This window comes from Microcaecilia unicolor, chromosome 7, assembly GCF_901765095.1.
Source record: "Microcaecilia unicolor chromosome 7, aMicUni1.1, whole genome shotgun sequence".
Lineage (NCBI taxonomy): Eukaryota > Metazoa > Chordata > Amphibia > Gymnophiona > Siphonopidae > Microcaecilia > Microcaecilia unicolor.
The window spans coordinates 223795697-223823051 of NC_044037.1; the positions used below are offsets into that span (position 1 = coordinate 223795697).

The following is a 27355-nucleotide window of genomic DNA, read 5'->3' on the forward strand; positions in this document are numbered from 1 at the left end:
CATGAGAGATTTGCTTGCAGTGGAGGGGAGTGCATGCAAATCGCTCTCATGAATATTCATTGTAGATATCCTGAAAACCTGACTGGCTGGGGTGCCAACATAGAAACATGCGGCAGATAAGGGCCGAAAGGCCCATTCAGTCTGCCCATCCTCAGTAACCACTAACTCTTTCCAAAGGGATCCCACATGTCTGTCCCATGTTTTCTTAAACTCTGATTCAGTCCCCATCTCCATGACCTCCACTGGGAGGCCATTCCACGCAACCACTACCCTTTCTGTGAAAGAGTATTTCTTAGATTCCTCCTAAACCTGTTTCCTCTTAACTTCATCCTATGCCCCCTCATTCCAGAGTTTTCCTTCATTTGAAAAAGCCTCACCTCCTGTACATTAACATCACTGAGGTATTTAAACGTCTCTTTCATAGCCCTTCTCTCCTGTATGTCGTCCAGTGTATACATGTTGAGGTCCCTAAGCCTGTCTCTATATGTTTTATGACCTAGCCCGCTTACCAGTTTCATAGCTGTCTTCTGGACCTACTCCATCTTGTTTATATCCTTCCATAGGTGTGGTCTCCAGAATTGCACCCAGTACTGTAAATGGGGCCTCTACACACCTCCAAGGTCACTAAGGTCTTCCAAAGCAGTATCCCTAACCCACCCTCTCCAAAGGACTATACTGAATGTGATATTTGCCAGCGAGCCTTCTCTGGAGTAGCCCCCACACCATAGGCGTAGTTTGACTGTTTCATTTGGGGGGCAAAGAATGGGCGGAGCATATTAGCATATCATTTGCATATATACATATGCAAATGAATATGCTAATATGGAGGAAGGAAATGAAATTTACAGGCAAAATATCACAGATGCACATTTCAAAAAGCTGACACATTTCAATTAATAAATTATGAATAAAATACTTGTATTTACCTTTGTTGTCTGATCATTTAGTTTTTCTATTCGCTTTGATCCCAGTGTCTTCTGTTTTATGCAGTATCTTCTTTCCAATAGGCTTCCCTCTGCTCCACACCCTCCCAGTCCCATCCATCTCTTGCTCCTTCCCTCTGCTCCCAACGCTCCCAGTCCCAACCATCTGTTGCTCCTTCCCTCTGCTCCCCACCCCTCCCAGTCCAATCCATCTCCTGGTCCTTCCCTCTGCTCCCAACTCTCCAAACCCCATCCATCTCCTGCTCCTTCCCTCTGCTCCCAACGCTCCCAGTCCCATCCATCTGTTGCTCCTTCCCTCTGCTCCCCACCCCTCCCAGTCCAATCCATCTCCTGGTCCTTCCCTCTGCTCCCAACGCTCCCAGTCCCATCCATCTGTTGCTCCTTCCCTCTGCTCCCCACCCCTCCCAGTCCAATCCATCTCCTGGTCCTTCCCTCTGCTCCCAACGCTCCCAGTCCCATCCATCTCCTGGTCCTTCCCTCTGCTCCCAACTCTCCCAACCCCATCCATCTCCTGCTCCTTCCCTCTGCTCCCAACGCTCCCAGTCCCATCCATCTGTTGCTCCTTCCCTCTGCTCCCCACCCCTCCCAGTCCAATCCATCTCCTGGTCCTTCCCTCTGCTCCCAACGCTCCCAGTCCCAGCCATCTTCTGTTCCTTCCCTCTGCTCACCATCCCTCCGTCCCATCCATCTTCCCTCTGCTCCCCCCCCCCCCCCCCACGAGGTCCAAGATCGTGACTCCGTTTACCCCCTCTCTTCCTCCCTCCCTCCGGTGCAGGCAACAGTCTTCAGCTTTTTCAGCGTTCCTGGCAGCAGTAGCGATGTGCACGCTGCCTTTGGTCTGCCCCGGAAGCCTTCTCTTCAAGTTCCTGTTCCCACCTATGCGGGAACAGGAACTTGAAGAGAAGGCTTCGGGGCAGAGCCGAAGGCAGCGTGTACAATGCTACCGTTGCCAGGAACGCTGGAAAAGACTGCTGCCTGCGCCGGAGGGAGGGAGGAAGAGAGAGGGGTAGACGGACACGCTCCTCTCCGTCCGCTTGGCTTCCCTGCCCTCTCTGTGTGCGTCCCGCTCGAAAGGAAATGATGTCAGAGGAAGGCGGGACGCAGATAGAGAGGGCAGGGAAACCAAGCGGATGGAGAGGAGCGCGTGCCTGCATGTGGTTTGTTTGGTTTTTTTTAACGGCGCAGCGGCGCCTCGCGTTGTTTGGGGGGGCATTGCCCCCCCTCGCCCCCCCCCAGTCTACGCCTATGCCCCACACTCTGGAATGCACTCCCTGAATGGCTTCACTTAACACAAGGCTATCTCTACTTCAAGAAGCAGGTGAAAGCTTGGCTGATCGCCTAGGCCTTTAATGGAAGAAGAAACTTAACTTTCTAGTCTCGAACACAGAGTGGCACTGGCTGCACATACTGTAGCAGGATATATTTATCCACTCCTACCCTAGCTAAGATAATATTCAAACACCTTTCTGACCTCATGTGCAACTTTCTTTAAATTAGTCCCCTTACTTTCTTCTTGCTACTCTGCCTTATCTTACGATATGTTCCATCTTTGCTGACGTCATATGCTTTCTATAAAATGTTTCATTACATATTGTGTTGACATTGTAATGTAGCATAGTGTGCCACACCTTGTATTATTTGAATATTTTTACTGCTGTAAATGTATACTGCTTATGTTGGGCTTTTTCTTGCTATACACTGCTGTCAGTGAGTTCCTTCAAAAAGGCAATAAATAAATCCTAAAAAATAAAAATGGCATAACCTTCATTTTTTTTTAAATGGATAGGATAACATGCATAAAGTACTCCACAGTAACCTACTTCCCTCATCCCTTCCCCTACACCTAATAGGAAAACCTCGACAAAAAAAAAAAGCACGCAAGAAGACTCAAAGGCATATGATTCTGTGAAAGATCTAATATCATCAAGCAGGCTATTTCATACCACTGGGACCACATTTGAAAAGGCCTTCATTCTAGAGACTCTAATCAGACTACCTTCTTCCCTAAAAAAAAAGAATTTTTCTGTTGATCTTAACTTCCTTGGTGGAATGTTCCTCTTAAATTGCACATTAATGTAGATTATTCAATGCATTTAGGGTTGTGCTAATGATTAGCACATGCCAAATGAAAAGATGCCCATTATATTCCTATGAGTGTCGTATCATTTAGTGCCTGCTAATCATTAACACACGCTAAATCTGTTTAATGCACCTTAGTAAAAGGACCCCTTTAATATTAATAATTTTAAATCCAGTAATAGGCAACCAGTTAAGTTGCTGGAGCATAAAGCTAGAATGGGTTCTCAAATGCAAGCCTTCTGTAATACTGTGTTCTGCAGTAATTGAAATCTTTGCCTCTCCTTGTAACCGCTACAGCCTACACAATAGAAACTAACACCAAAGTTAACAGATCTTTCATAACTGTACAAAGAGAAGGATTTTGACTTTAGTTCACACTTTTTTTTTGGTAGTAGCTTAAGGCAAGTTACATTCAGATACAGCCCCTAGAGGGGATTACAGTCTGAGTTTGTACCTGATGCAACAAAGGGTTAAGGGGGAGATTCTGTATATTGCACCTAAAAAAGTGGCACTGAAATCGGTGCCAGCTAAGCATATTCTCTTATCTAGGTGCCGATTATAGAATAAGCTTAGTTGATATCTCAGCGCATACCCATTTACACCAATGAAAAAGTGGCATAAATCCCTGTGCATAAATCTAGGCACACTGGGCCATATTCTCTAACTATTTGCAAAAATTTTGGAATATCCACAAAACGCCCATTTCCCCGCCATTCCCCTTTTGCCTGCACACGTTAGTTCAGCACACTTCATTACAGAATATGCTTAGCGAGTTGTGTGCATAAATTCTATTCAGTGCCAATTACTGCTCATTATTGCTTGCTAAGTGCTGTTATCAGTGCTCATTAGCTTAAGTAATCACATTGTTATAGAATTGGCGCAGATCTCTAGGCGCACTATACAGAATCTGGGGGTAAGTGATTTAAGATTACAAAGAATGTCGGTGGGATTTGAACCCTGTTTTTTTTTCTGGTTCTTAACCCACCACTCTAACCATTAGGCTACTTCTTTACCAAGGAAAGCACCACTGCCAATGCTATTTGTACATTCGATAAGGAGCCAAGAAAATTCCAAAGTCTCCAAACTACCAGCATAAACTATACATTGACATCCCTTAATCTTCCTTTTACTGGTTCCTGTTTTCCCTCTCAGTTCTGTCTCCTCCTCTTTCTCTATTTTCTTCTCAGGTTTTCCTCTGTTTTCTTGTTTCCTCCAGGGGCGTAGCTATGGGTGAGCCTGGACGGGCCCGGCCCAGCCACTTTTGCTCCAGGCCCGCCCAGCCTCTTCTGCCCGCTCTCCCCATCTGCTCATTTTTACTGCCCTGAAGCGCCGTTCTCCCTCCAGCACCAGCGATTCCCATAGCCAGCCTTCTGCCAGCGCGTGTCGTCGGGGCCTCTTCTCAGGCACGTCCTGCCTACTCTGCAACTTCCTGCGTCCCACCTTTGCGGAAAACAGGAAGTTGCAGAGTAGGCGGGATGCGCCTGAGAAGAGGCTCCGACGACGCGCGCTGGCAGAAGGCTGGCTATGGGAATCGCTGGTGCTGGAGGGAGAACGGTGCTTCAGATCAGTAAAAATGACCAGAACTGACCATGTGTAGGGGGCTGTCATGGGGGGGTGGGGGTAGGTAGCGGGTGGAGAGGAAATGTGGCGGCGGGCGGATGGAGAGGAAATGCGGCGGCCAGCTGGTGGGCGGAGAGGAAATGTGAGGCCTGTGCCCACCCAGTCCACCTCCAGGCCCACCTAAAAATTAAACCCTGGCTATGCTACTGGTTTCCTCGTTCAGGTATTCTCTTTTTGTATCCTTGTCATAGTCTTTCTTCAAATCAGCATTTTACATCTCTCCCCACCTGCTTTTGCTGAACTAAGCCTGCAAGGACCTAGCCAGAAGGAGTGTCTACCTCACTGCATGGTACTCACATCCTGCAGCACCATCTGCTAGCACAGGGGTGGGCAATCCACAGCTCGCCATTGAATTTTATGCAGCCTGCAAGACCATGGAAAGTATACACAGAAAACATCATTAACCACAGTTTCGGTGATTTCTAAATACTGTAGTTTGCAAATATTTTCAGAATAGCCACTGTTGCAGTTTATTTCCATTATTTTTAAATTTTTACTTATTTATCACAGAAGGGCTGTGGAGCTGTGTACATTTCCTGTTCTGACATTATTTAATGCTGTGGCCTGCCCAGGGATAGTACTGACATTCATGTGGCCCATCTGTGTATAAAGGTTGCCCACCCCAGTGTTACCAAGTGTCTTCTACTCCCTGAAATGCGAGCTTTTCATTTGCAGACAGAACATGGGAAATGCAGTTCAGAAAGCGAAATATCCCTTGGTGGAAATGAGCTGCCAAACTATATTTCCCATGTTGCTTTCTCCATGCCAGATGCTGACAGGAAATTGTAGACATTTTTAGCTGCTGTGTGCTGACTTGCATCTCAATGAAAAAAGCCCCCTGAATAAGCTTGGTCCCGTAGTCCTTGTACTTTTTTTTTTTTTTTTTAATTAAAGATCACCTTTTATAAAATGTTTTCTGGTGATGTCCACTTTTTCTTCTGTGTAATCCAGTAGGTGGCATATCGCCAGGAACCCAGCATCTGGTCTCAATTCTGTTATATTATGAATATGCTTAAAGCCCACTTGAAAATGTTTTAAGTGGGTGATGCCTCCTGCTGTGAAAACTACATTTGCAGCAAATGGGAACCTGTGGGTAGAGAAAGAATGTTAACCCTTTTAAAATAAAGTAGCCGGGTGTCAGGCTATGCCCCTGAGATAGATATATAGATTTTTTTTTTTTAAGTAAACATGGGCTTAGCCTGCACAAACAAGCACAATACCGCAAAATGCCTTAACATGTTGTGGCAATAGCCTGCTTTTCCCAGCCTAAGTATGCATTAGAGCATTAGTAAAAGGGCCCCTAAGTAATTTGTGTTTTTTTTTTTTTGTTTTAACACAAGACCCATTTAAAATCTCCCTATTGGGGTGCAAACAAAAAGATTGTTTTGGGCTCTCATACCATAAGGGGCCCCAAACTTGCCCATGGTTGAAGAAAATATAGTCTGCCAGGTGGCTTTGGAGCCTGCCTCTGGACCTTAGCACATCTAACACTGGTTTTGTGTCAGCTAGCCAGTCTAAAATGAGGATGGGACCATGCAGGATCACCACTTTAGTGGGAGGACCAGACCTCCTGTGATAGGGAGGGGTCCCTAGGCAGTGGTCTGTTTTGCCTATTGGGAAATCCCTCTGCATGCACTGACTGCATGGTTTGCAGAAGCCTGTTAAGTACTGATTTCATAATATGTATGTAGAGGAAATAGGGCAGCCAATGAAAGAACGGGGGGTTTCCATTGGCCAGCTACTTTGCATAAAATTAAAAGGACAATTCTAATCTGAATGTAAAAGGGAAGTGAAAGACTGGTAGAACTGAGCTTTGACCTAAGCCAGGTGGTCTGTGTTACTTCTGAAAAGTTGACCTGATGATGTATCCTAACTATGGTATCTCCCTGGGGGTGGAGAGTGAGACCAACCTTGAAAATCTAACCAAAAAACAAAACTCATATAAAACAGAACAATTAGTGCTTTAATATTTTAGGAACTGTTGGAAAGGGACATTTCACATGCCCTAAGACCTTCCTCCCTATGCAGTCGAGAAAGAGACTATAATTAGATCATAAGCATTGCTATACTGGGACAGATTGAAGATCCATCAAGCCCAATATCTTGCTCCGAACAGTGGCCAATCCAGGTCACTAGTAACTAGCAAAATCTCTAAAAAGTAAAACGGATTTTATGCTGCTTATCCCAGAAAGAAGTCCATTTTGATAATTGCTTATGACCTTTTCTTTTAGGAAATTGTTGAAAGCTTTTTAAAACTTTGCTAAGCTAACTGCTTTTTACCAATTCTCTGACAACAAATTCCAGAGTTTAATTACGTTAACCCCTGGATTTTATATAGCACAACTTAAGTTGCGTGCACAAATCCAGATGTATTCTGGATTTGCTTGCACAAGTTAAGTAATTAATAAGCCAGTCCATGCCAATAATTGCCACTTAAGCAATTAATACTAATTGGCATTAGAATTTATGCGCACAACTGTCTAAGCATATTCTGTAATGTGATGCATGTAAATTCTAAGTCGCATAGTTGAAAAGGGGTGTGGTCATGGGCCTGGAATGGGCGGGTCATGGCCATTTCTAAATTCTATGTGCGTTGTTATGGAATACACCCAGTCCGCACCTAATTTAGGCGTTGGCAATTACACCAACTTGGCGTAACTACCTGCGACTAAATTTATCATGCAGACAGGTGCTTGGCATATTCTATAATCTGCAGGGAAATTTAGGCTTGTTCTATAAAGTGTATCTAAATTTAGGTATACTTTATAGAATATGCCTAGGCATATATTTTTTTTCAGTGCCAGCTTTTCAGGTGCCATATATAGAATCTAATCCTAAGAAAAGAAACATGTTCTCTGGTTTTAAATTTACTACTTGATTCTTCATTGCTAATCTCTACTCCTTGTATTTTTGGAAAGAGTAAACTAGTGATTCATGTCTACACGTTCCACTCTGGTATTTTATAGACCTTTGTCTTATCTCCCCTCAGTCATCACTTCTCCAAGCTGAAGAGCCCTAGTCTCTTTATTCTTTCCTCATAGAGAAGTCATCCCATCCTCTTTATCTTTTTCGTTGCCCTTCTCTGTACCTTTTCTAATTTCACTATATCTTTACTGAAATGCGGTGACCCCTGTAACCCAGTGGTTCCCAAAGCTGCTCCTGGAGGCACCCCAGCCAATCAGGTTTTCAGGATATCCACAATGAATATTTGTGAGATATATTTGCATGCAGTGGAGGCAGTGCATGCAAATTTGTCTCATGAATATTCATCGTGGGTATCTTGAAAATGTGACTGGCTGGGGTGCCTCAGGACCAGGTTTGGGAACCACTGCTGTAACCAGACAAGCAAGGGGATTAACCTGCTGCTCTTGGCTTCAAAGGACCCTATGTATGAAACATGCATAACGTATGTATAATCCTAAAATATTATTTGAGCAGAGCAAAGGTTGTTTGTGCCCTGACCCCTGGGCCCATGTTGGATGGGGATATACAAGCTTGCAAGGCTCTGCTGTTGGGCTGCTCTTTGGACTCCTGTCCCACTATTAGGCAGCACACTCAATATGTAAAAAAGCCAATTATCCAAATTAAAGGCATTTCTACTGGATATTTTATTTTCAGAGCATATAAAAAGCACAGTTCGGCTTGAAGTGAGATAGATGGCAACTCAGAAAAAGCAACATGGATTTTTCAGCTTCTAGATTCTCTTCCATTCTCCTTTGCAAGTAGAGGAGTGTGGTAGCCGTGAAACTCATCACATTACAGCAAACCTACCAAGTATCCCACATTGACCAGGAGACTTCTACTTTGGAGGACCATCTCCTGCAGAATGTGGAGGTCTCAAGAGTCACTGCTTAGCTTTGTCCCTTCCTTCACTTGACCACAGGCAGCTGATAGTTATGCCACACTGACTTAGGTGACTAATATGAAGAAGTCTATTTGAAAGACGTGACATTATAGATTATTTAGAATGTTCCAAGGTAGAGGTGTCCATCTTCCGTACCAGTTGTTTATAAATCAAAGCAATTATTCAAAATCCAGATATATGTTCACCTAAGCCTACCAAAACAGGCCATAATATATGAGCAACACATCACCTCCATTCTAGATGATGACCTTGCTGATCTGAATGAAAGAGTATTTTTCCAAATTCACAGCAAAACACAGTCAACTTGAGCTTCACCTTGCGTCACACGGAACATGGAAGCATAGCAAATAATTTCAGATAGGGACATCAAGTCCATCTCTTCTGTCTTATTTTGGCCCAGACACAAAGCCATAGACTACAGTAGATCTCTAGCTTTTCTAACAGTTCTTTGCACAGAGAATGTCCTTAAGTACAAGCTTATGTTTTCTGGGATTTTGTTTCTGGTTTTCTCTGTCGTGGCCATTCCATGCTCTTTCACCCTTTTGATGAAAAAATATTTTCTGATGTTGCTTTTGAGTCTACTATAGTGGTCTTTCCTCTGATTAAAGATTTACTACTTATGCATTATTTATGCCTTTGGAGGTATCACTCCTGTCTCTTCTTTCATCTATGGTAGAGATATTTAGGCCCTTCATCTTATTTGACTCCTGGTGCAGATTTGCACTGTTATGGTGACCCATCTCTGGATTACCTCCAGTCTTTCTATATCCTGGTCATATGAGCTTTTAGTTGCTACAATTGCCTCAGTTTTTTTTTCCAACTGCAGAAGTCTTTCAATTTAGGGTCCAGGAGATGTTTGCTGAGCTCCCTGAAGTTCCTAATGTGAGTGATGACATAGTCTTTGAAACCATATCTAAGGAACATAACATTTGACTTGAATCAATCCAGCAAGAATTTTACAACACATACAAATTAGTGTTTTTGGAATATATTTTTCCAAGTATGGTTTTTTTCACAGACCCTAAAAATGCTGGACATAAAAAAAAAAGAATGTTTCCATGCCCACACCTCCCACAGAAGTTTGCAGCCTGTTAGGGCTTGCCAGCTCCTATGGCAGATTCATACCACAGCAGCTGTCTACAATTAAACAGAATCTGGAGTCTCACCAAAAAAGTGCAGGTGAGGGAATGGACACATGAACACAAACATGCTTTTGCTGAGCTAAAATTTCTTGCCATTGATGTTATGGTTTACTTTGATCCTAGCAAGAAGACCAAACTTTTGGATGCCAGCCCTATTGGTGTAGGAGCTGTCCTCGCATAAGTGCCTATATAGGATCAAATTCATACACTTGCTTATGCCAAAAAAAGCCTTGTTGCAAGCTGAACGGAGGTACGGGCAGACTAAAAGATAATCATTTACAGTAGCATGGGCTATTCTCGTTTCCAGTTATACCTACACAGATGTCCTTTTATGGCTCTAACATATCACAGGCCTCTGGAGCCCATGCTCAGCTACTAGGTGTCACGAAACGGCTAGCCTCAGGTCCGCCTGCACCTGCCTTTCGTGCTCTATACTAGCACTCGTCTCCCACGGACTGGATCATAACCACCTCTGGGCGAGTCTCCTGCTCTCAAATTATCCCCAGTGACTTCTAGGTTACTGGAGGCCACACTCCCAGTGGTCCCACAGTTCCCAGAAAGCACTCACAGACCCAACACACAAGCTACCAGGATTCTTTTCTACTGCGTGTTTTGGACCCATGTCATAAATGGAATTACCACCCTGGGCACACGGTAAAAAGGCCACTGTGTGCTTCTGGGTTAACGAAGAGCAGTACCGCGTGTTAGTCTGAATGTTAATACACAACCTGCAACAGAAAATAGTGGGAATGAATGACCCCAATAGCTTCCGTGCAGTAAAATCCCACGTTAAGGATGCAGTAACTGCAAATTTTACTTCTGTTTAATAAACTGGCCTCTGTGCTACTGCACCTTGCCCCTGACTTTTTCCTCCTCCCTGAAAGCTTCGTTAATTACTTCAAAAGCCACATTTACACAGCTTAGTAAATAGAGACATGGATGATCTTCTGGGGAGATCATCATTCTGGTTTATCACATATATTTATTTTCTTTATAAGTTACATATAAGTGGGATGTAGTGTTCATAAAATCCTGTCCAGGGATTTTCAACACTGCCAGAGCGATCATCCCATGTCTTTTGGGGTATATTGAAATGCTATGAGAGAGGAGGTAAACTGACTTTCAGCTGTCTTTCTTTAACTGAGCAAGCATGGCGGAGGAGCTGAACTTTGAATCTGTGTGTGGAATCATTTGCTGTGTTCGTGGAATCTGCAGCAGCAACATAAGTCTATTTGAGAGCTCCCCCTCCCCTCTCTAATGTTGAAAAAAACAATGAATTAAGGTTTTTTTTTTTCTTTTCTCATTTTGCAATTGCAAATCAAAATGAAGGCAGAAGGAAATATGAAATGTTACAGGAAATCCATAACCGCAGGTACACTAACTCTCAGAGCTGCTTAGAAGTACTTATATGCTGATTGAGCTAATACAAGCTGTACTGTCTGCTTTTACAGCTGAGAATGTTCATTTTCCTTGGATTAGAAGAATATCTTTTATTACATTTGTCTTTAAATAATTATGCTGGTCTGAAAATTTTTCCATTTTTTTGGTAAGGGATTAAAAGCTTCTTCCACAGAAACAAATTGGTTTTGAAGTTTGTTGAAAACACCAATGTAGCCTCTCTGACGGGGAATAACGTGACTTTTTATTTCCTTTCTCAAACATTTTGTGTCACACAGTGGAGCTATGCAGACATCAAACAACCCTGCACCAAGTTCATTTGCCAGGAAAAGATGGTGTGTACATTGGAATAGACTAGACAGCGATCTTTCTCACCTGCCCTGTAGAATAGCTTACCTTACATTACTGGAAGAGTCTTAAGAGCTAGCAGGCCTTCCAAGACAAAATGGGAGTAGGGTATAGGAAAGAAGTTTGAGATTTACTGTTTGAATGGGGAGGTTTGGAGAAAAAAATTGTCAATAGTGTACTTAATGTATGATGTTTTAAGTACATAAATATTGCCACACTGGGACAGACCAAAGATCCATCAAGCCCAGTATCCTGTTTCCAACAGTGGCCAATCCAGGTCACAAATACCTGGCAAGATCTCAGAAAAGCTCAATACCTTTTATGATGCTTATCTCAGAAATAAGCAGTGGATTCTCTCCAGTCAATTTAATAATGGTCTATGGACTTTTCCTTTAGGAAGCCGTCCAGATCCTTATTAAACCCCGCTAAGCTAACCGCCTTTACCACATTCTCTGATAACATAGTAAATGATGGCAGATAACGACCTGTACGGTCCATCCAGTCTGCCCAACAAGATAAACTCATTTTACATGGTATGTGATACTTATATGTATACCCGAGTTTGATTTGTCCTTGCCTTTCTCAGGGCACAGACCGTAGAAGTCTACCCAGCACTGTTCTTGTTCTAAGTTCTGAAGCTAACATCGAAGCCCCTTAAAATTTACACTCCAGCCCATCCCTATCTATTCAGTCACGATCAAGGCGTAGACCGTAGAAGTCTGCCCAGCTCCCATTTTGTTTCCAATTACCGGCGTTGCCACCCAATCTTCACTAAGATTCCACGGAACCATTCCTTCTAAACAGGATTCCTTTGTGTTTATCCCACACATGTTTGAATTCCATTACCGTTTTCATCACTACCTCCTCCCGCTGGAGGGCATTCCACATATCCACCACCCTCTCCATGAAAAAATACTTCCTGACATTAGTCCTGAGTCTGCCCCCCTTCAACCTCAATTCATATCCTCTAGTTCTACCGCCTTCTCGTCTCCAGAAAAGGTTCGTTTGCGGATTAATACCTTTCAAATATTTGAACGTCTTTATCATATCATCCCTGTTTCTCCTTTCCTCCAAGGTATACATGTTCGGGTCAGCAAGTCTCTCCTCGTACGATTTGCAACGCAAATCCCATACCATTTTCGTAGCTTTTCTTTGCACCGCTTCCAGTCTTTTAACATCTTTAGCAAGATGCGGCCTCCAAAACTAAACACAATACTCCAAGTGGGGCCTCACCAACGACTTGTAGAGTTTAATTACATGAATTCCAGAGTTTACTTACACATTGAGTGAAGAAACATTTTCTCCGATTCGTATTACATTTAGTACTTTGTAGCTTCATCGCCTGCCCCCTAGTCGTAGTATTTTTGGAAAGAGTAAACAAATGATTCATGTCTACCAGTTCCACTCCACTCATTATTTTATAGACCTCTATTGATATATTTATGAATGTGGATGTGTGTGACCACTGGTTTATTTCAGTTGTTTCAATTAAGGCTGTAAATTAATTTGGGTCGTTCACTAGTGATGCAATAAATTAAAAATGCATGTGCCTTGTATTCCTGGCTGCTCTGGTCACGATGTCCAGATTTGTTGCTATAGTGGGTCTAAGTCCCAGGAAATGCTTGGCACAGGTTTCCACGGTACTCCAATATTTTGGAGTTCTACTTTATTTTGTTTGCCAGATAATGCTCTTTCCAAACTACCTCAGTAACTGTTGCCAAAGTGCTTGACCAACTTTTCTAAGCAGTTTTACCAGTAATTGATTGAACTTATTTTTCATAGGCCACACACTTGAATCCTCATGAATAGCGGAATCAAATAAGACATAACATTTCAGAAGCCTGAGTAATACTGGTCTTTCCATTCCCCTCTGCCTTTTTTTTATTCTTTCCAACTCATATTGGAAAACATTATACATATGGTATTGAGAATGCCTGCCTTGGGGCAAAATAACTCTCTCAAAAGTTTATGGAATGGAACCGAATCTGGCAAGGGAGAACAACTGATGAAAAGGTATATTAATTTTGAAAATGGGCCAGATTGGACTGGAGGCTCCAGAGACACAAGCTCCCTAAAAAAATTGCCCAGTGCACTTCTTTGGGAAAAGTCTGGATTCTGGAACGTAGAGACCTCAATACAGTGAAAAATAGCAATTAGGTAGTTGGCTTCTCTTAAATTGTCTCTTCCATCCTCTCTACTGGTCACAAACATTTTATTTATTTGTACTTATATCCCACATTATCCAACATCAAATAGTTCAATGTGAGTGACAAAGATTACTTTTGGGCTCATTTTTGAAAGAGAAAAAAGTGGCATAAAGCATCATTTGGCCGTTTTTCTCACAAAAACATCCAAATTGGTATTTTTGAAACCAGTTTTTAGACGTTTTTATATGAAGTCCATCAGAAGTGCGTTCAAATCACAAGGGGACATGTTAAGGGGCAGGATCTAGGTGTTCATAACACTTGGACATTTTTCTGCCATAATGTAACAAAACAAAACCATCCAGGACTAAAACGGTTTTGAGCTAGACCTATTTTTATAACAATGTACAAAAGCGTTCCCTAAATGACCAGATGACCACTGAAGGGCATAAGAGATGACCTTCCCCTACTCCCCCAGTAGTCACTAACCCCCTTCTACCCCATATAGGAGCCCCTTCACCCATAAGGGCTATTGTAGTGGTATACAGTTGGGGTTAGTGGGTTTTGGGGGACTCAGCAGACAAGATAAGGGAGCAATGGTGAGATGTGTACTTGGGAGCATTTATTTGAAATCCACTGCAGTACTTGTCTGGGGGACCAGTCTATTAAAAATGTTGGCTCCTCCTACATCCTGATGGCTTGATTTTTTTTGTGTGTTGCACTTGGACTTTTTTTTTTTTAATGACCAAAAATGTCTAAAGCACCAAACCTTATTCGAAACAGTATTTAAAAAAAAAAAAGTTTTTCTTTTTTGAAAATGACCTTCTTTCCTTTTCGGATTTTGCCCCTCTACAAGTCATACAGAACAATATGCATGTTATTAGAACAGTCAAACCAACAAAAAGAAGGTCCAAGTCTCCCGCAAAAATCACATGAAACAACAAAGAAAGCGGAAGAAAAACCAAAATAGACCAGATAAAAACCACAAAGAGTAAGAGCACCAAAAAACGTTTATTAGGACCCTACACGGTCCGTGTTTCGGCCAACCTCAGGGGTCTAAACTCATACGTAAGATTGTATACATTTTGATATTTATATATACATTTTGATATGTTGCATTTTGTTTCATTTTAGACCCCTGAAGAAGGCCAGTTGGCCGAAACACGGACCGTGTAGGGTCCTAATAAACTTTTTTTGGTTCTCTTTGTGGTTTTTATCTGGTCTATTTTGGTTTTTCTTCCGCTTTCTTTGTTGTTTCATGTTATTAGAACAGACCATTGAGTAATATGGAAAAGATACACAGTTTGCAACAAAGTAATTAATGAAGGGAATAGGTGCAATTTGGTGGACATATGGAAATAACAAGGAGTAGGTATAATCAGCATGAATAGAAGTACAATATATTGATCTGAAAGTCATATATCAGATTCAATTAGTTACAGATTAAATGGCATCCAACGACAAAATCTTTTTAAACAAGAATGCCTTTAAGGACTTGTGGAAAAGAAGATCATTTGGTATGCATCTTACTATTTTTGAGAATGCATTCCACCATTTAATGCTTAAGGGCCCTGTTTACGAAGCTTCGCTAGAGGCGTGTTAACATTTTTTTTAGCACACACTAGCCGTGTAGATGCCCATAATATTCCTATGATAATAAATCACAAAACCAAAGACCTTAACTTGATGTCTGCCAACAGCAATACCTTTGCTTTCTTTATTTATACGTGCTCTATATACGTTCAGACTTCTTATTGTTATTATATATTTAAAGAGTTTTTGGGGGGAGATTTTGTGTTGTTTCATAATATTCCTATGGGTATCTACACGGTTAGCACATGCTTATTTTTAGCACGTTCTAAAAATGCTACCGCACCTTAGTAAACAAGGCTCTTAGTAAGTAAAACCATTAGTGAGAATAGATTTGACTCTTTCTTACAGTTGGGAAAATGAAGGATGAGAGAGTCATTTCTAAGCGGTAGATCAATCAATCATGTAAGCTGGGGACATACCATATAATATTTTGTATACTAATATACAAAGTTGGACGATAACTCTAGCCTTTATTGGAAGCCAGTGTAGTCTTATAAGGAGCGGAGGTGGTCTTTCAAATTTAGTGACTTTAAAGATAACACGTGCTGCTGTATTCTGCGTTGTTTGTAGTTTCCTTACGAGGCTTTCCTTATTTCCTGCACATACCACATTACAATAGTCTATTTGGGGTAGCACAAGCGATTGGATTATGGATTTAAACATTTTGGTTGGGAAGAATGACCTAATTCTTTTTAGTTTCCATAGGGTACAGAAAGTTTTGGAGAGATTTGCAGGCTTATTTTCGAAAGAGAAGGGTGCCCATCTTTTGACACAAATCAGAAGATGGGCGTCCTTCTCCCAGGGTCGCCCAAATCGGCATAATCGAAAGCCGATTTTGGGCATCCTCAACTGCTTTCCATCGCGGGGATGACCAAAGTTCACGGGGGTGTATCGGAAGCATAGCGAAGATGGGACTGGGGCATGCCTAACACATGGGCGTCCTCAGCCGATAATGGAAAAAAGAAGGGCATCCCTGACAAGCACTTGGGTGACTTTACTTGGTCCATTTTTTCTTACGACCAAACCTAAAAAAGGTGCCTGAACTGACCAGATGACCACCAGAGGGAATCGGGGATGACCTCCCCTTACTCCCCCAGTGGTCACTAACCCCCTTCCACCCCAAAAACGTTTTTAAAAATATTTGTCCAGCTTCTATGCTAGCGTCAAATATCATACCCAGCTCCATGACAGCAGTATGCAGGTCCCTGGAGCAGTTTTAGTGGGTGCAGTGCACTTCAGGCAGGCGGACCCACTAAAACCCATCCCCCCCTACCTGTTACACTTGTGGTGGTAAATGTGAGCCCTCCAAAACCCACCAGAAACCCACTGTATCCACATGTGTGTGTCCCCCCCTTCATCCCTAAGGGCTATGGTAGTAGTGTACAGTGGTTGGTTTTGAGGGGGTTGGGGGGGCTCAGCACCCAAGGTAAGAGAGCTATGCACCTGGGACCTTTTTCTGAAGTCCACTGCGGTGCCTCCTAGGGTGCCCGGTTGGTGTCCTGGCATGTCAGGGGGATCAGTGCACTACGAATGCTGGCTCCTCCCACGACCAAAGGGCTTGGATTTGGTAGTTTTTGAGATGGGCGTCCTCAGTTTCCATTATTGCCGAAAACCGGAGCCAGCCATCTCAAAAACGACCTAACGACGACCATCTCTAAGGTCGACCTAAATTTCATGATTGGGCGTCTCCAACCGTATTATCAAAACAAAAGATGGACGGCCATCTTGTTTCGATAATACGGGTTGCCCCGCCCCTTGATGGGGCCGTCCTGCGAGGATGCCTTTATGAAAACTTGGGCGTCCGATTCGATTATGCTCCTTTCAGTGTCTCATTTTCTTTGTTTTTAGTCTGTTAAACCAAATAACTGGATCATATAATTTTCTTGTTGGTTGCCATATACACTGTCAAATAATATCTGTTGCTGTGGACAGGGCAGAATTAAGGCATTGGCAAACTAAGCACCTGCCTGCAGCCCAGATGTTTATGGGGGGCCCCAGTGGCGTAGCCACAGGTGGGCCTGGGTGGGCCAGGGCCCACCCACCTAGGGCTCAGGCCCATCCAACAGTAGCACATGGTAATGAAAATGCTGCTCTCCACAATACTGGCACCTTTGCATGCTCAGTTTTCAGCACATGCCTGCTGCAGACTACCAAGGTGGAGACTGGAGAGAAGCATTTTTCCTACCAGCTGAGATATTTTTTTGATGTAGGGGTGGGGGAGAGAATATTTTGTGCCCACCCACTTCTTGCCTAGGCCCACCCAAAATCTGCTGTCTGGCTACGCCCCTGGGGGGCCCTGTTAGATGTACTCAGGATTCAGGAGGTTGGATTGCCAACTGTCTGTTGTTTTTAAAGGATTTGGTCAAGAAGAGAGGCAAGTGCCTGACCAAATCAAGGAGATACAGTCAAAAATAACAGAACTGAGATGTATATAAGATCTAATAAATACAAACTAAAAGCATATAATACTGGGCATGGCCATGCTGTGTCTGGGTGGATGTATACTATAGAAAAAAAAATTACATAAATATAAGATGGAAGCGTGAGATATATAAAAAGAAAAAGCAGTAATGCATAAAAAGCATGGAAAATAAAAGAAAATTCTGATAACACATACAAGTGATATGGAAAAGCTTTTCTCCTTACTGATTTCCATTATTGCAAATATGTTACACCGAATAGTTTCGGTCTTTAAACAAAAGGTAATAATAGACAAAAGAAACCTGAATAAATCCATAACACAGTTTTAAAATCATTATTTCATTTATTTAACAAAAAAATATTATCCAACAGCTATATCACTTATGTGAAAAAGTAACTGCCCCCTAAACTTAACTGGTTCAACTATCTTCAGCAGCAATAATTACAACCAAATTCTGTCTGTAGTTTGATAGCGGTCTATTTCTTCACTTTTGAAGAATCTTAGCAAACTCTTCTTTGCAGAACTGCTTTATGTTTAAATATTTTTATTGATTAAATAACTCAACAAGAAGCAAGATAAAAAACATAGTTTTTACAATAAGTAATCGATCCCCTATCCTCCCACCTCCACCACATCCCCCCCTTCCAAACCTCTACTCTTATCGTGCAGAACTGCTTTAATTTGGACACATTCCTAAAACGTACATGAACTGCTTGTTTGAGGTCCTGCCACAGCAGCTGTATTGGACTCAGGTCAGACCTTTGACTAGGCCACTCCAAAACTTTAATTTTGTTTCTCGGCCATTCAGATGTAGACTACTTTTGTATTTTGGATCACTGTCTTGATTCATAACCCATAACCCAATTATGCTTCAGCTTCAAGTCATGGACAATTGATCAGACATTATCCTTAAGAATTTTCTGGTACAGTGCAGAATTCATGGTTCCTTCAGTAGTAGCAAGTTTTCCAAGTCCTGAGGCAGTAAAGTATCCCCACACCATCACACTACCACCACCACCATGTTTGACTGCTCGTATGATGATCTTACTATGGAATGATGTATTTGCTTTATGCCAGACATTGAGGAACCTGTTTTGTCCAAAGAGTTCCACTTTTGACTCATGTGTCCATAGAACATTATCTAAAAAGGCATGGGGATCATCTAGTTGTGTTTTTGTAAACGTGAGACAAGCGTTGATAGTACTGTTGCATAGCAGCAGTTTCTACCTTGCTACTCTCCCATGAATCCCATTTTTGCCCAGTCCCTCTTATTGTAGAGTCATGAAATCTGAACTTAGCTGAGCCTGCAGTTCTTTGGATGTTCTGGAATGTTTTGTGATTTCCTGGATGAATTGTAGCTGCACCTTTGGAGCAATTTTGCTAGGTTGAGCTCTCCTAGGAAGATTCACCACTATTCCAAGTCTTTTCCATTTGGAAATAATGGCTCTCTGTGTGGTTCGGTGGAGTCCCAGAGCTTTAGAAATGGCTTTGTAACCCTTTCCAGACTGATATATTTCATATTATGGCATAGCATTGTTAAAGAAACGTTGTAGTACCTAGTTTGCTCTTATGTTAAGATTCACTGTATAGTGAGGTTTCGATTCAACAGGGCTAGCTGCAATCAAGCCTTGCTCTGTTCAATCAATTAAATTTGGTTAATCAACAAATGGTTGATTAAGGGGGACAGTTACTTTTTAATATTGGTGATTATGGGTATTGGATAACCTTGAAGTAATAATTTTAAAAGTGTTGTGTTTGCTCAGGTTCCCTTTGTCTAATATTACATTTTATTTAAGGATTGGACATATATGTAGTAATAGAGAAATTCAGGAGGGGGGAAAACTATTTTACATCAATCTGTGACAATATTTTAAGCTATAATGAAGAGAAATTACAAGATAGATCCTTGAGATTATCGCTGTTTCATGACGATTCAGAGCAAGATGACCAACTGGGATCGACCAAGTTTGCCTTGGGATGCAACTCATCAGATCACAGCTTCTCTATGCTACTCTCCTCAAATACTGTCAGGTCAAAGTTGCATGTGGATTTGAGCAAAAAGAGATATCTTAAGGAGAATGCTGCCTTTATTAATGTTTTGCTAGAAGTGTTTAGTAAGAACTTAGTTAAATTTTTAAAAGGTTGTAAAAAAAAAAATAAGTAAAAATAATACTAAAGAGACAAGACAGACTATCAGAAGGGCTTTATTTACCGTTTATCCAACACTGAAGGTTTAGGAGTTAATAACCACCAAAACAAACAGGTTATTAAGAGACCATAGGAAAGTCTTATTAAATACTGAAAATAAAGAATGATTTTTTTAGGAATGTTAGGGAAAGAGAGGAAGACATTCCAGACATGGATGAGGAAAGAAGAAAAAGAATTGGAAGCAATTCAGGTGATGCTCTTCCTATCTCTGCTTCTCTGTTCTTGCCATCACTGATTCAAAATTAAGATAACAGAGACAAAGATTTTCTAGAGAGAATATGGAATGGCCTGAAATAGGGATTACAGAGGAGGATCACTGATAATTTGGAGGAGCTCCCTTGTACATGGCAGAAGGAGATCAGGAGACCATTATTTACCTTATCACCCCATAGTAAACTTATCTAAAATGACCCTTTCTAATCCAGAAAAAAAAAAGTCTTTGTACCAACCATCAGGTAGATCTCTTTACATAATAGAATCAACCTGTTTAATTCACCAGGAAATTACAAGTCAATCACCATTTCTCTAAACAGTCTGTTGTTTATCCTGATATTTCAGTTGTCAATCATAATTCTCATTGGGTGCATGCTTTTCATCAAATGGTCATGAAAGATGTTATAGATTTAAAGAGAAGGAAACACAGGAGTAGATAGCTGGTGGTAGTCAGCATTTTGCTAACCACCAACAGCTTTATGCCTAGATGTTCATCGCTGGGACATGTCCAGGCTCCGGCAGTGAATATCCGGGTATGCGTGTCTGGCTAAAGCTTAGCCGGTTAAGTGTGATATTCAGCACTTAATCGGTTAAGAAGAACTGAATAAAGACTGGACTGTGTTTTAGGCGGTTCTATTTATGCAGTTATTTTAGCTGGTTAAGTACTGAATATTGGCACTTAACTGGCAAAGTACTGGCTCTGCCCCCAGAATACCCACAAAATAGCCAATTTAAACTTGGGTGCTAACCGGGCATTTTCAGTGGCACTGTCCAGTTAAGTGCCGCTGAATGTACCCAGTTAGCCCTGGACAAGATATCTAGGAGCTTTGAATATCGACCTCACACAATTTACTATAATCTTACCAAGCTAGAGAAGTTGGCAGTTACCAACATCAGGGAAAGAGTCAATATTATCAAACCAACCAACAAAGGGGGGAGCCATTGTCGTCTTGGATAATCAAGACTGCATTGATGAAAGCAGTCGCCAGTTGTCAGAACATTTCATGTGCTGATGAACCACGACCCTATTGACACTCTGAAAAAGAAAATCCAACCAAATTCTGGAATATGGCAAGGATGCTGATTTTCTTTTTTTTTCTTTATTAAAGGTGATTAAAAGACCAGTCAAATACAAAGAGCATAATTAACTTTGAAAAGTATTTGACAGCTAATATTCGCCATCAACCTATACAAAAAGATAACCAACCCTTCCCCAACCCCCCTCCCCCTTCCCAGGAGTACTGTCAAGATCCAAAACAAGTGCCACATCGTTCCTGAGCAAGGCCTAAAGAACCCCAGAGGAGAACCATATAAGTTGTGTTTCACAAGACAATTTTTCCCCTCTGAAGTTTTCAGTTATAATAAATGTCCCAAATTGTATGAAACGAAATCAATCTACCATTCCGTATTTCTGTCAATTTAGACATTTGTGATCCAACTTCCTCAAAATTGTGTCCAAAGGAGGCCAAAAATGGTTGCTTCCAGGCAGCTGCCAAAGCCAACTTACTGGCCATAAACACATTAGTCACTAAACGATGAGTTTCCACTTTCACTCCATATGGTTTAAAATGTAGCAAACAATGGTCTGCTTTTAGCAGGGTAAGATACTTGCACCATTTGCTGGATAAAATGTAAGACCATTGTTCAATATCACTGTGCCTTGGGACATGCCCACTAAATGTGGTACATATTGTGAAGAAACAGTGTTTTAAACCTGTAAAATGTATTGGATATTTTCCTGCATTGATTACGTTCTGAAGTGTATTTCTCCTATTTGGCCAGCAGATGGTGAATGTTTACGCTTAAAGCTGTTACAGAGGACTGAGTTCTCTTTCTTTTAGTTGGCACACAGATAATAGGAAGTGCCTGTAGTGATTTAACCAGTTTTTATTAGAAACTTGACTGTTCTGGGCTCTGATTTGGCCTGGAGTTTGAAATTACCCAGCAAATGCTGGCTGTTGCTTGAGTTTTAGCCCAGGAGAAGAGAGAAAAAGAGATCTCTTTTTGCTGAAGCTCTGTGAACAGATATATGCCCTGATCTCCCCAGGTACTTCCTAGAAAGTAAGCAAACATTTAGTTAGTTTTATAATTGATCCATATTTCAGTTACCTGTTATTGTTTGCTGATTACACATTTTTTGTTCATTGTTCAATTTTTAAGACAATAAATAATTATTTATTGCCTCTCCCTGTCTGGACTGGTAAAGAATCCTGGTGGTTTGTGTATTGGGTCCGTGAGTGCTTTCTGAAAACTGGGGGAACCACTGGGAGTGTTTTAAAAAATTTTTTAAAGATATTTTCTATTATTCTGTTGACTAATACTTGATTAGAGATACAGAAAGGCACTTATCTGGTATGTGGCTCAAACTACTGGGTAGATAAGTTCCTTTTTGTATCTCTTATCAAGTATTAGTCAAGATAATAACAGAAAATCTTTTCAAAAAAATTTAAAACAATAAAAATTAAATGAGACACATATGGAGAGGTTTTTTGACTCATGACGACGCTCGCAAGTAGTTTACATCCGAAAAAAACTAATTTTCAAAAGTAAACTCTGAGCAGCAAGGTATCTACAACAAAAGATGTGTATGTGGTTGCCAAGCATCTGAAGTCTTTTCCTCCCCATTTAACTAATTGTTTTGAGAGTGAAATACTTGCAAGTCGGTGATAGTGACCTATATATACTGTATGAACCAACTTATAAACCCTCCCTCTAATTGTAAGGTTTTAAAGCTTACAAAACAAAATTTCTTTGAATTATACATCTGTTAAAAATACAAATGTGTATTTTCCTCTACATTTTCCTATCAGGCTGTAACGTGCTGGAATGTGTTACCTTCTTTTATTAGATCTGAAGCGCATTGTATGCTTTTTTCTGATAGTTCTTAACTATTATATATTAATATTTGTAATTCTCAGAAATAGCTGGTTCATACATTTTTGTAAATCTGCACTGAACTAAATTTTTTTGGCTGTTGTGATATAGAAATACCCATATTGTATTGTAAAAATGTACTAATTTGATTTATTTGTTTTCTCACTGGTAGGTTTCAGAGCTGAAATAACCCAAAGCAGAGTTGGTAAACAATGCCTGTTCCTCCGCCTCCACCTCCTCCTCCCCCTCCAGCAACATTTGCCCAGGTGTGATATTTAAGGTTATGTATAAGATGTAAATGGTGGATGTTTTATTGTACTCAGGATTTACAGGATTAAGTTCCCTCTGAAAATGCCCTGGAACGTGTAAATACTCAGCCACTGTAGTGAGCATTTTTTTTTTAACCAGCGGCTGCTTTTTGTCCAGTATTCAATGCCAGGCCACATCCAGGCGCCAGCATTGAATATCTGGGTATGTGCAGACAGCCAGCACGTATGCAGTTAAGGCCAGTATTCAGCCCTTAACCAGATAGGTGAAACCGGATAAAGATAGGACTGTGTTTAATGCTGTCCATTTTATCCAGTTAAGCGCCAGTGCTGCCCCCAGACCACCCACAATATAGCCAGTTTTGGCTGAGACACTTATGAGCTTATTTTTGAAAGAGATCGCCGGCCATCTTCCGACACAAATCGGGAGATGGCCGGCGATCTCCTGATCCCGGCCAAATTGGTATAATCGAAAGCCGATTTTAGCCGGCCCCAACTGCTTTTCGTCGTGGAGCCAGCCAACCTTCAAGGGAGGGTACAGAAGGTGGGTTGGGATGGGGGGACGTGGTTACGAGATAACTGGCTTCACCCCATAATGGAAAAAAGATGGCCGGCTCAAAATTTTGCTGGCTGCACTTGGTCCATTTATTTTTAGGTCCAAGTCACAAAAAAGTGCCCCAATTGACCAGATGACCACCGGAGGGAAACGGGGATGACCTCCCCTTACTCCCCCAGTGGTCACCAACCCCCTCCCACCCAAACAAAATTAAAAAAAACACGTTTTTTTGACAGTCTGAAATGTCATACCCAGCTCCCCGACAGCAGTTTGCAGGTCCCTGGAGCAGTATTTAGTGGGTGCAATGCACTTCAGGCAGATGGACCCAGGCCCATCCCCCCCCCCCCCCACCTGTTCCACTAGTGGTGTTCAATGTTGAACCCTCCAAAAAACCCCAAAACCCACTGTACCCACATGTAGGTGCCCCCCTTCACCCCTTAGGGCTATGGTAATGGTGTAGAGTTGTGGGGAGTGGGGTTTGGGGGGCTGAGTACCCAAGGTAAGGGAGCTGTGCACCTGGGAGCTTTTTTTTTTTTAATTTCTAGAAGTGCCCCCTAGGGTGCCCGGTTGGTGTCCTAGCATGTGAGGGGGGCCAGTGCACTACAAATGCTGGCTCTTCCCACTACCAAATGCCTTGCATTTCGCCGGGTTTGAGTTGACTGGGCCCAGTTTCCATTATGGCTGGAAAACGAAGCCGGCCATCTCCTCTAAACCCGCGATCGATTTAGCCAGCCCCAACCGTATTTCGAAAATACGGTTGGCTCCGCCCCCTTGCGGAGCCGGCCCCAAAGATGGCTGGCCATCTATTTGGCTGGCGCCGTTTGATTATGCTCCTCTTAGGGACCCTTTTACTAAGTAATAGTAGGCTAACACTTGGGTAGTGCGGGCACCTGGTGGTAATTCGGAGGTTGGCATGCGCTGTTTCCTGCGGTAGATGGTAATTTTTTTGCTTTCTATCGCGGTGGCTGTTCCCAGCAGTAATCGTTAGTGTGGCCACATTGGCATCAGCTGCGCGAGTAGCATGTGAGCCCTTACCGCTAGGTCAGTGGGTGGTGGTAAGGGCTCAGGCGGTATGCACTACTTTTAATCTTAGCACACAGCCATTTACTGCCCCCATATAAAAAAGCTTTTTTTCCCAGCCGCGATTTAAAAAAATGGCCCAGTGCGCACCAATTTCACACATCCACACTACCGCAGGCCACTTTTTACCGCAGCTTAGTAAAAGGGCCCCTTAGAGGGGATTTTCAGCAGCACTATATGGTTCAGTGTTGGTGAATATCAGCGGATAGCCCCGCACAGGCAATTTTTAATTGGTTAAATCACTTCAAATATTGACCCCGAAGTGCACATGGACCAGCGGCACCTGTTTTTTCTTTGGATAAAATTTCTATGGAAAACATGTGGCGATTAATCTCACAAACTCTGCACGTTCTTTTCCAATCCCACCCAAAGTGAAACCGCTGCGTTTGCATCTTTAGTGGAGGAGAGTAATTTGTTTTCAGATAAGTCATTTTAATCAGACAAATTGCCTTTTACCACCAAAATTGGATTTCAAAATTATTGCAAGAGGCCAGTTTTTAAACTGTACGCATTGGTGCAAACTTTGGGCCCCTTTTACCAAGCTGCGACAAAAGGGGGCCTATGCTGGCCTCGGTGTGTGTTTTTGACATGCGCCGAGGCCCCCTTTTACCACAGTGGATAAAAAGTAGGTCTTCATGGTCCCTCCATACAGGTCACCCCAGCCTTCTTGCAAGTCCAATGCTTTCAACCACTAATGTTTAGTACTATAACCACTATTCACATCTGTGACTTTTCATGCATCTTTCATAAGCATTCATAACTCAATTGTTTTAAAATAAGACTAATAAAAATATACAGTTTTAGTAGGTAGGATGCTGTTTTGGAAAGTAATGCTAAAAACGCAAAATACATAGAAGGGATCAAACATATATCCCCTTATATCCCCATGCCAGGTGCTTCTTTTCTCTTCATTTTCCCCTTTTGTGAGCTAAGGTAGAAGCAGACAGACTTACAGCACATGCCTTTTCTGGGGGTAAATTTATAACTGGTCACTTGGATTGAGGGGGCAAAAGGATGCCTGTCTTATAAAGACACATAGAGGCATATTTTCAAAGCACTTTGGGAGGCTAAGTTCCATAGTTTTCTATGGAACTTTGGGAGACTAAGTGCTTTGAAAATATGCCTCATAGGCACCCATGCTCTTTATAAAGTACCAGCACAAATCCTACAGAAACTGCAGGCATAAATATATGCGGAGGTCCCGGCAGCCATTTTGGGATTGGAAACAGCATAAGCAGGAGCGACTGGAGATTCCTCCTGCTTATACTGCTTCCAATCCTAAAATGGTTGCCCGTTAAGCTGATGTAAATGTACTGTACAGGCATATAATACACATGATTTGTATTTTATAAAGTATGAGCAGCTCTGCCTGTGCTCCCTCCGCCCAGGACATGCATACAAGTATGTGTGATCTTGTCATTGTTCATAGAGTAATTTTAGAAGATGCATTATAAACACACATTATTTTGTAAAATTACTCTCTCTGTCCACATGCTGCTTGTCTCCCTGTAACCATGGTGCAAGAAGGGCAAGGAATAAGGGTGTTATTTCACCCATGGTTTATCTTTGATGAGTAGGAAAGGAAAAGTCAGAAATGATGCAAACCAATCACTTTATTGATGACAAACCTAACTTGGCCACGTTTCGGCTTCCTTCAAATAATGAGTGTTGTAAGATAACTTTGGTGGACCGAAAGATACAGAATCAACAGCTAATCACTGGATATAGTTATCTTACAGTGCTCATTGTGTGAAGGAGCCATAGGAGTGTTTTGGAAGAACAATCTATAACTGAAGAATTATGACATCCATAATTCTTGGATGTCTGTGGCCCTGACGCAGGCATAAGCTGAAACATGACCACATCAGGTTTATCTTCAATAAAGTGATTACCATACTGTTGTGGTCTGCATCTGATTTCCAACTTTCTCTTTCCTGTTCTTTCTTGTTGGATTTTGCCTCTACTTTGGGCTTGACTGACTCATGTAACTTTGTAAGTCTAAGTGCTTTAAAAACACGCCTCTTTATGTTCAATAGGTCCAGCAGATCACAGCCTTGCTTCTTTTATTTATAGGCGGTCTTTATTTATAATCCATTATTCAAAATATTAATAAAGCTTTACAACACAATGAATGTTCGTAACATCCAAAGGCATGCCATAAGTACACCTGAGAAAAATAGCAATTGCTACAGCACTCTTCAGGGTGGAAGCCAGCTAAGGCTAAACAATCATGACATTGTCTTCAGCAATGATAACCTGCTACTACTACTTATCATTTCTATAGCGCTACTAGACGTACTCAGCGATGTACACTAAACATGTATGAGAGAGTCCCTGCTCAACAGAGCTTACAATCTGAGACAGATAAACAGGACAAATCAGGAATAGCTTCCACTTTTAACATTTTTATATAGGTTTAAATTTTCCCCTCTTCCTCCATCAAGCATATCAGAACACCAAACCTACCCCTCTAAGGTCCCTCCCCTCCCTGTTGTGCAGCTTTCCCAGATAAACAAATAACAGCGTCTTAAACAAACCCAGCACCACCACGCAAAGGTCCCCAAACTTTTTCTTACTTCCCCACAGAATTTCTTCATATAGCT

The 27355-nt window shown here is 41.9% G+C and overlaps 1 protein-coding gene across 1 annotated transcript in view; it reads left to right on the forward strand.

Moving 5' to 3' along the window:
- Nucleotides 1–27355, forward strand: part of WIPF1 (WAS/WASL interacting protein family member 1) — a 137459-nt gene that overhangs the window by 84457 nt on the left and 25647 nt on the right. The window contains 1 exon segment of the mRNA XM_030210023.1: nucleotides 23023–23116. Coding sequence (XP_030065883.1) covers nucleotides 23063–23116 — 54 coding nt within the window. The 5' untranslated portion in view covers nucleotides 23023–23062.